Source organism: Nematolebias whitei, chromosome 1, assembly GCF_014905685.2.
Source record: "Nematolebias whitei isolate Nwh7 chromosome 1, NemWhi1, whole genome shotgun sequence".
NCBI classification, from domain to species: Eukaryota; Metazoa; Chordata; class Actinopteri; order Cyprinodontiformes; family Rivulidae; genus Nematolebias; species Nematolebias whitei.
The window spans coordinates 33,484,950-33,493,939 of NC_056498.1; the positions used below are offsets into that span (position 1 = coordinate 33,484,950).

General features: G+C 43.5%; 1 protein-coding gene across 1 annotated transcript in view; it reads left to right on the top strand.

The window, feature by feature from the left end:
• The window catches only part of adamtsl3 (ADAMTS-like 3), a 132,968-nt gene that overhangs the window by 100,883 nt on the left and 23,095 nt on the right, over positions 1 to 8,990 (top strand). The window contains exons 5-8 of the mRNA XM_037676512.1: positions 71 to 307; positions 4,750 to 4,876; positions 5,133 to 5,207; positions 6,598 to 6,755. Coding sequence (XP_037532440.1) covers positions 71 to 307; positions 4,750 to 4,876; positions 5,133 to 5,207; positions 6,598 to 6,755 — 597 coding nt within the window. The remainder of the gene's footprint in view (positions 1 to 70; positions 308 to 4,749; positions 4,877 to 5,132; positions 5,208 to 6,597; positions 6,756 to 8,990) is intronic.

Consider the following 8,990-nt stretch of genomic DNA (forward strand, 5'->3'; position numbering starts at 1 on the left):
TCATTGCCTTACCACAACAAAATTAAGTCATATGTTTCACCACATTCCTATTTGTTGATGTTCCCTTCAGGACTGCTCTCCAGATGCTGGGGACTTCCGGGCTCAGCAATGTTCAGCACATGCAGATGTGCGATACCAAGGTCAGTTGCACGACTGGCTGCCGGTCTACAATGATCCAGACGACCCTTGCTCTCTCAAGTGTAAAGCTAATGATTCGGGCCTTGTGGTGGAGCTGGCGCCTAAAGTGTTGGATGGGACACGCTGTTACACCGAGTCCTTGGACATGTGCATCAGTGGAGTCTGCCAGGTGGGGCAAAGGGCCATAGAGCTTGTTTGCTTTTGGTCATTAGGAAGGATTTTGTTATTATTCTTTCATTAAGTGTCAAAATGTGCATTTTGTCAAACACATACTGTACCTCTAATTTGCCCCTTCAGATATTTTTTCAACTAACAAGTTAATTAAAATAGTTTCCAATTAAAGGAATCTCCATCTAGTTTCAATGAAAGAACTCATTTGATAAACAATTTCTTCAGCTATTAAAACAAGACCATAAAAATAATATAGGCTGTTTAGTTTTTATAATTTTTAAATAATGTAATGAGACACAGATGGTGTCATTTTATGTCCTGCTTCTTCACAGACCCATGTTTGTGGGTAGACATATGAGAATAAACTTGTGTAAGCTCCAGAACATATAGCGTTGGCTCCAGAGCTAATATTGTTATTTTCAGAGCTAATAGCATTAGCTCCAACGCTCTTTACGTGGTAGCCGGAGACTTTAACCACGTGAATCTAAAGGACTGTCTCCCAAGCTTTAATCAGCATGTGACGATTCCGACACGTGGAGACCGCACGCTGGACCGTGTTTACACGAACGTAAAAGATGCATACAAAGCCGAACCCCGCCCCCACCTAGGACTGTCAGACCACATCTCAATCTTCCTGGCTCCTGCTTACATGCCCCCGCTGAGACGCTCCAGACCGGTACAAAAGAAAGTTAAATGTTGGATCCAGGACAGTGGCCCCATACTGAGAGATTGTTTTGATCGAACAGACTGGCAGGTTTTCAGAGAAGCTGCTGAAAATGGAGGTTCGCTTGATCTTGACCAATACACATCCTCAGTACTGGGTTACATTAGTACATGTACTGACACAGTCTCCACTATCAGAAATGTTAAAAGCTACCCAAACAGAAAACCTTGGCTGAATGCAGAGGTGCGTACCCTGCTGGAAGCCAGGAACACTGCCTTCAGGTCTGGAAACTCAGAGGAGCTGAGTAGGACAAGAAAAGAGCTGGTTGCTGGTATTAAGAGGGCCAAGGCCACATATGCACAGAGGATCGAGGGTCAATTCATCTCACAAGACCCTCGGAGCATGTGGAGGGGCATTAAGTGCATAACAGATTATAAAGGAAGGAGTGAACAATGCCCCAAAGACCCATCTCTGCCTGATGCCCTCAACAAGTTCTATGCACGCTTTGAAGACCCGAACAGACCACCCAGCACCAGACTCACCTCACCACCGGATGAAGAGCATCTCAGCGTGACCTCAGCAGAAGTAAGGAGTACCTTCAGGAGGATTAATCCGCACAAAGCAACTGGCCCAGACAACATCCCCGGAAAAGTGTTGAAGGAATGTGCTGATCAGCTCTGTGAGGTGCTGGCAGACATCTTTAACACCTCACTTACCCTGGAGACAGTTCCCACCTGCCTGAAGACTGCCACCATCATCCCAGTCCCAAAAAGCTCTACAGTGACTGGTCTGAATGACTATCGGCCAGTGGCCCTCACCCCGATAGTCGCTAAATGCTTTGAAAAACTGGTCATGACTCACATCAAAACAACCATCAACATCAACGAGGACCCTCATCAGTACGCATACCGTGAGAACCGATCAACAGAGGATGCAATCTCCTCTGTAGTCCACACTGCACTCAACCACCTGGAGCAGAAAAACTCTTACGTCCGTATGCTCTTTGTGGACTTCACATCCGCCTTCAACACCATGATCCCCCAAACCCTGATGGACAAAGTATCCACACTAGGACTAAGCCCCTCCATCTGCAACTGGGTACTAGACTTTTTAACAAACAGACCACAGTTAGTGAGGATCCACAACCTCTCCTCCTCCACCATAACCCTCAGCACTGGCTCTCCTCAGGGATGTGTGTTGAGCCCCCTCCTGTTTACTCTGCTCACATATGATTGTGCAGCTACCCATCCAGGCTGTCACATTGTAAAGTTTGCAGATGATACAGCGGTGGTGGGATGCATCACAAACAATGATGAGTCCAGCTACAGGCAGGAGGTGGAACACCTGGAGAGCTGGTGCAGAGAGAATAACCTTCACATCAATGTGCAGTGGAGAGCATCCTGTGCTCCAGCATCAATGTGTGGCATGGAGGCTGCACAGCTGCAGAAAGAAAAGCTTTGCAGAGAGTGGTGAAGGCTGCACAGAAATCTGTTGGAGTCAGTCTCCCCACCATCACAGACATCTACACCTCCAGATGCAGGAAGAGGGCTACCTGCATCATGAAGGACCCCACCCACCCAGCACACACACTTTTTGCCCCACTCCCCTCAGGAAGGAGGTTAAGGAGCATTAAGTGTAGAACCACTAGACTGAGGAACAGCTTCTACCCTGAGGCTGTTAGACTCATGAATCTCTAACTAGAATAATCACTGTGAAAAACCATATCATGTTGCTGCTGATCTGTTTCATGTTGCTGCTGATCTGTTTCAATGTTGATGTGTTCATGCATGCACATCTGCTCACAGACTCATGTTCATGTTTGTGGTGATGTTCAATGTTTTATGTTATGAGTGCTTAGTGTATATTTAGCTGATGTTTTTCTTAGTTCATATCTTAGATGTTATTACTGTTTTTCTTATACATTTTATTGTTGGATGTAACTGGGACCCTGTGTACATAATTTCGCTCCACCACATGTACCACATGAGGTGCGAATGACAATAAAGAAACTCTGACTCTGACTCTCTGACTCTGATATAGGCTATACAGTACGAGCTCCAGAGTTAGTATAAATAGAGTTAGCTCCAGAGCTAATATATACTGTATTAGCTCCATAGCTAATATATATATATATGACATTAGTTCCGGAGCTAATGGTGTTCTTTTCAGAGCTAATAACATTAGCTCCAAAGCTAATATATGACGTTAGTTCCAGAGCTAATAGCGTTATTTTCAGAGCTAATAGCATTTGCTCCAAAGCTAATGTAGGCTATATAGTGCAAGCTCCAGAGTTAGTATAAATAGAGTTAGCTCCAGAGCTAATAGCGTTATTTTCAGAGCTAATAGCATTAGCTCCAGAGCTATTATATATGTGATGTTAGTTTCGGAGCTAATAGCATTTTTTTCAGAGCTAATAACATTAGCTCCAAAGCTAATGTATGACATTAGTTCCAGTAGCGTTATTTTCAGAGCATTTGCTCCAAAGCTAATATAGGCTATATAGTGCAAGCTCCAGAGTTAGTATAAATAGTTAGCTCCAGAGCTAATAGTGTTAGCTCCAGTGCTAATATATATATGACATTAGTTCCGGAGCTAATTGTGTTCTTTTCAGAGATAATAACATTAGTTCCAGAGCTATTATATATGTGTTGTTAGTTCCGGAGCTAATAGCATTATTTTCAGAGCTAATAACATTAGCTCCAAAGCTAATATATATGGCGCGAGGTCCCGAGTTAGGATAAATATTAGTTCCAGTCCAGAGCTAATAGCGTTAGCTCCAGAGCCAATAAAGTAAACATCACAAGTTGATCACGTTTATTTCAACATATATTGTGCATAAGGACTAATACAAAATATACTTTTATTGTCACGTTATAACTTTTTAGCGTTGACTCTGTGCTTTAGTCTCCACTACAACCGATGTACATCGTTACCCCAGAATCCATTGTGCTGGTAAATAATGGCGACATCTTTAGGTGAAAAATGTAATAAACGTATAAATTTTTTAAGTAAATGGGAATTTTCAAGTGTCACAAACATACATTTTTAGTATAACGGAGAAATAACATATTAAGGCCAGTATGTGCAAGTAGTCAAGAGACCCCTTAAGGCATGAGTCAAAAATTGTCAATCTCTAATAAAAACAGAGGCATGCTTTAAACTGTAACATGAACCTCAGAAAATGGTGATCTGATCCTGCAAAAGATTACGTTTTTTATAAGACTGAATTGAGCATATTCAGTTATTCACACGCTCCGGTTCAAAATGAATCCCACGAGTTTGCATTTTTACACAGAAGCTTAAAAAAGAAAGAAATCCATGAGGACTAATTTCACAGGAGGCTGAAATATATCTCATACCATCTGCTTCACTCATGAATACACAATGAGAATAATTTCAGAGATGTGGCTTTTGACTGACCACTCAGGAAATAGTTTACAATGCAGTTTTTCCTCAGTTGAATGGAAATACATCCCAAGGCTTTTTATGAGTGAGTGTGTGTGTGTGTGTGCTTGGACACACATTTGACCGAGCTTAGAGCAATGTTGTGGTTTTGTTTTTTGTCTTATGGTCAGAAAACACAAAAATAAATAAATAAATAAAAGTAATTTTCTAATAAATGTGCATGGCAGCACATATAGCTGAACAAATGGGACTACCCGGTAAATTGTGGAATGTGTGGTAGCCGAACAGCTACAACAGGTGATCGTGAAGGCTCTAGAAATCATGGATTCATCTTTGTGTCACTTTTGTTTTTCCGTTTCTGTGAGATGCAGATTGTCGGCTGTGATCATGAACTGGGGAGCTCAGTGAAGGAGGACAACTGTGGCATCTGCAGCGGAGATGGCTCATCCTGCAGACTTGTGCGAGGACATTACAAATCCCAGCATGCTACGGGGAAAGGTAAAGATTCTTGTCTTGGTTATCTCCTTTGTTTTATGATTTTTGTTTTGTTTTTTAATTGGAAATGCTGTAATGCTGCTTATTTCCATCACTTTTACTATTTTGTTCATATTAAATCGGTTAACATTATCATTATTAGCATTATCTGCTTGAATGGGGGGGTTCTTTGCTAACGTCACCAGAGCAGCCACAGGTATGCAGTCCTGCATGTAATAATTTGCAACATTGTTACGTGGTTTTCTCTGTCCCACTCCAGCTGAAGACACGGTGGTCGTCATTCCCTTTAAGAGTCGTCATGTCCGCCTGGTTCTGAAAGGCCCGGATCACTTGTGTAAGTCCTGGTAGGTCTGGGGTGCCCCTCCATCTAAACCGATTGACAGCGATGTTTTATTTTAGTTGTTTTAATGCCAAATACTGGGTCATAAGTTGACTGAACTAGTTTTTAATTAGAATTGCAGTTGTTTAAAATCTGCAGGAATCCCCTGTGGTCTCAGCTCTGGTTGGCCTAGCTGTTAGCTCATCAGTTGGGTTCAACTGTGTTTCTTGTAGATATGGAAAAGTGTTTTACATGGAGGGTTCTGGCTGTGTGGGCTCGAACAGGGATGCAACAGAATGGGAACTTAATTCCCGCTTTTTTACACGTTGTTACCATGCTGTACCACCCTCAGCACGCCAAGTTCTCACGGCCTTGACATGTCTCCAAACTGACGCTCTTCTAGTGGAACAAACGCCACGGCTTAGCCTTCAGCTTTCATGCGCTTCATTGAGTCTTGGATCCTCGCTGGTTGGTCCAGACTTCTGCAGTCTAATCCCACCAGAGCCGCAGCAGAGGAGCATCAATAACGACCACCAATTGGCTCGTTTCTACATATCTACTTTTGCTCCTTTTTTTCCTTTCCAACCCATCAACTTTCACGAACAGATCGTTCACTTGCTGTCTGATTTATACCACCCACCACCAGGTGCCGTTGCAACGAGATCATTCAATTACGGCTAATTGTTTTTTTTTTTTGTTCGTTCTGGCTCTGAGAAGATGTAAGCCTTCCAGATTATATCACTGACGTCAAAGTTGTCTTCTCTCTGTACCCGCTGTGTTGTTCCGAATTTCGTCGACAAATTACAGGTAATTGAGTGGACAGTTGAACATTTCCCACTGTTTTCTTTGCTTCAAAGCACTTAAATTTAAACCATTTGTCTTCGGAGGTTGTCAGCTGCTGGTTCTCATGTTTTGCTGTTGTTTTTTTCCTTTAAAGGTTCACGCTGGAATTACACAGAGCCCTGTTAGGGTTAGTGTCAGAGGTGAGGTCAGGTCAAACAGAGGGGGGAAAACAAACTCTTCCCACAGAGCTGCTCCTGGCAGAGCTTTGGGAGACTCTTGGCCCTAAATGTAAAAGCCAGACGGCGCTTTTAGTGGCTCCAACTGCAGATCTGTGTGTGGTCTCTGATAAATCAAAGTAAACCTTTGAGGAGTTGGATATTTTAATCACATTTTTCTACGTGCGCCTTAACTTTGTTTGAAGAACAGTGAGACGTTGATGATGAAAAACGACCAAGAGGATATTAGAGGTGGGCTACGAAGATGTTCTGACAATTTCAGCAAAGAAAAACTGAAGTTTTTACTTTGAACTTTGTGGAAATTCAAACACCGTGGTCCTCCCAGTCTGTTGTACCTCTATGGAGTTCAGTCTGTTTTAGTTGGTTTTTCCTCCTTTCCTCTTCAGACGTGGAGAGTAAGACTCTACAGGGGGTGAGAACTGAACTGATGCTGGACCAGTCGGGTCAGTACCACCTAGAAAACACCACTTTGGACTACCAGAAGCTTTCTGATAAGGAGGTCCTCAGAGTCACTGGTCCTCTTGGAGCTGACTTCACTATCAAAGTAAGAGCTGATATCTACATTTATTTTTACTCTGGTGACCTCAGACCAACAAAACCAGCTGATAATTCAAACAGTTGGTGAATAACTCCTTGTGCTCGCGTGTTCTGATCCAATCAGTCTGTTTAGGATGTGCTTGGATAATAATAAAAATGTTTTGTGTCTTAGGAAAAAACGAATCCACAGATGATCAGTTATAAACCATCAAATTTATTGCAAAGCTTTGGAGAGTAGCTAAACTCACAGAAAGTCAATGCATCACAAGCACAGACTCTCAATAAATTCTGTCCTAACTTCCTGAAGTGAAATATTTTTACAAGAGCTCATGTGCCTCCCCCATCCACTCCATCTCAGCTTAGCGTTTACCAGAACCAACTGAACCTGTCTGAGTCCAGGGAGAAAAGTAAAACATTTTCAAGGTTTCTTACCTTGACAGTGATACCGGAGCATCAAATTCAGATCACAATGATGCAGAGTCAAATAAGGACTTATGGAGTGTACAGTAAAACATATTGCATAGTGCATTCATATGTAATACATTAATACATTTCTATGACACTGATGATAGTAAGAAGCAGATGTTTCCTGTTAATACAGAACTTGAGTGAATTTTATCTGCAAAGACTCTGTTCTAGTTTGGAAAGTTCTTAAACGTTTATTTATCTCTCTCTCCTCCAACCTAATTGGATATTGATCAAACCTTCTGTTGTACAGTACTGTGTAAAACTTTAAATAACCAAGTTACTTTGTATTTTACTTCCCAAGAGACGTAACTTTATTGTCCATCCATTATTTTCCGCTTGTTCTGAAGTCGGGTCACGGGGGCAGCCGCTTGAGCAGAGAGGTCCAGATGTCGCTTTCCACAGCCACCTCTTCTAGGAGGACCCCAAGGCGTTCCCAGGCCAACTGAAAGGCATAGTTTCTCCAGCACGTCGAGGAACACAGTTGAAAGCCTTCAAGTCCACAAAACACATGTGTACTGGATGGGCAAACTCCCATGACCCCTCACGGACCCTAGTGAGGGTAAAGAGCTGATCCAGTGTTCCACAGCCAGGACAGAACCTGCATTGTTCCTCCTGAATCGAGGTTCTACCAACGATCAGATTCGCTTCTCCAGTACCCCTGAATAGTCCTTACCAAGAAGGATAAGAAGAGTGATGCCTTTGTAAGAGGAGCACACCCTCTGGTCCCCCTATTTAAAGAGGAGAGCCACCACTCCAGTCTACCAGTCCAGTGGCGCTGACCTCCATGTCAACGCGACGTTGCAAAGGTGTGTCAACCATGACAGCCCCACAACATCCATAGCCTTAAGGAAATCAGGGTAAATCTCATCCACCCCTGGAACCCTGCCGCCGTGGAGTTTTTTAACTACCTCGACAACCTCAGCTACGGTTATGGACAGACTAACCCCGAAGTCCCACAAATCAGCTTCCTCGATGTAAGACTTGCTGGTGTGATTGAGAAAGTCTGAGAAGTATTCCTTCTACCTCCCAACATCATCACTGGTTGAGGTCAACGACACCCCAGCTTCACTGAAAACAGTGTTGGTAAAGTGCTGCTTTCCCCTCCTCAGCCACCTGACGGTTTGCCAGAATCTCCTCGGAGCTGAATGAGAGACTTTTTCCAAGTCCTCCCTGAACTCCTCCCACATCTGAGCTTTTGCCTCCGCAACAGCCAAGGCTGCGGACCGCTTGGCCCTCTGGTACTCCTCAACTGCCTCTGGAGTCCCACCAGCCAACAAGGCCCCATAGAATTCCTTCAGCTTGACAGCCACGCTAACCCAGGGTGTCCATCACCGAGTTCAAGGATGGCCACCACAAGAAGCACCAACAACTTTGTGGCAACCGCTCAAGGCAGCTACCTCAACAATTGAGGCGCAGAACATGTCCCACTCAGACTCAGCGTCCCCCGTCTCAGCTGGGATGCGGTTAAATCTCTTCTGGAGATGTGAATTGAAGATCTTTATGATGGGTTTTTCTGCCAAACGTTCCCAGCAAACCCCCTCACTACACGTTTGGGTCTGTCCGGCATCATTCTCCGGCCTCTGATCCAACTCACTACCAGGATCTGAAACTTTATTGTAACCCTTAAAATGATCTCGTATTTCAAAAGTCCTATTTCTTAACTGCTTCTTCACTTCTTTGTAATACCTGACCATTTTCTCTAGGTTTTTGTGTGTGTGTGTGTGTGTGTGTGTGTGTGTGTGTGTGTGTGTGTGTGTGTGTGTGTGTGTGTGTG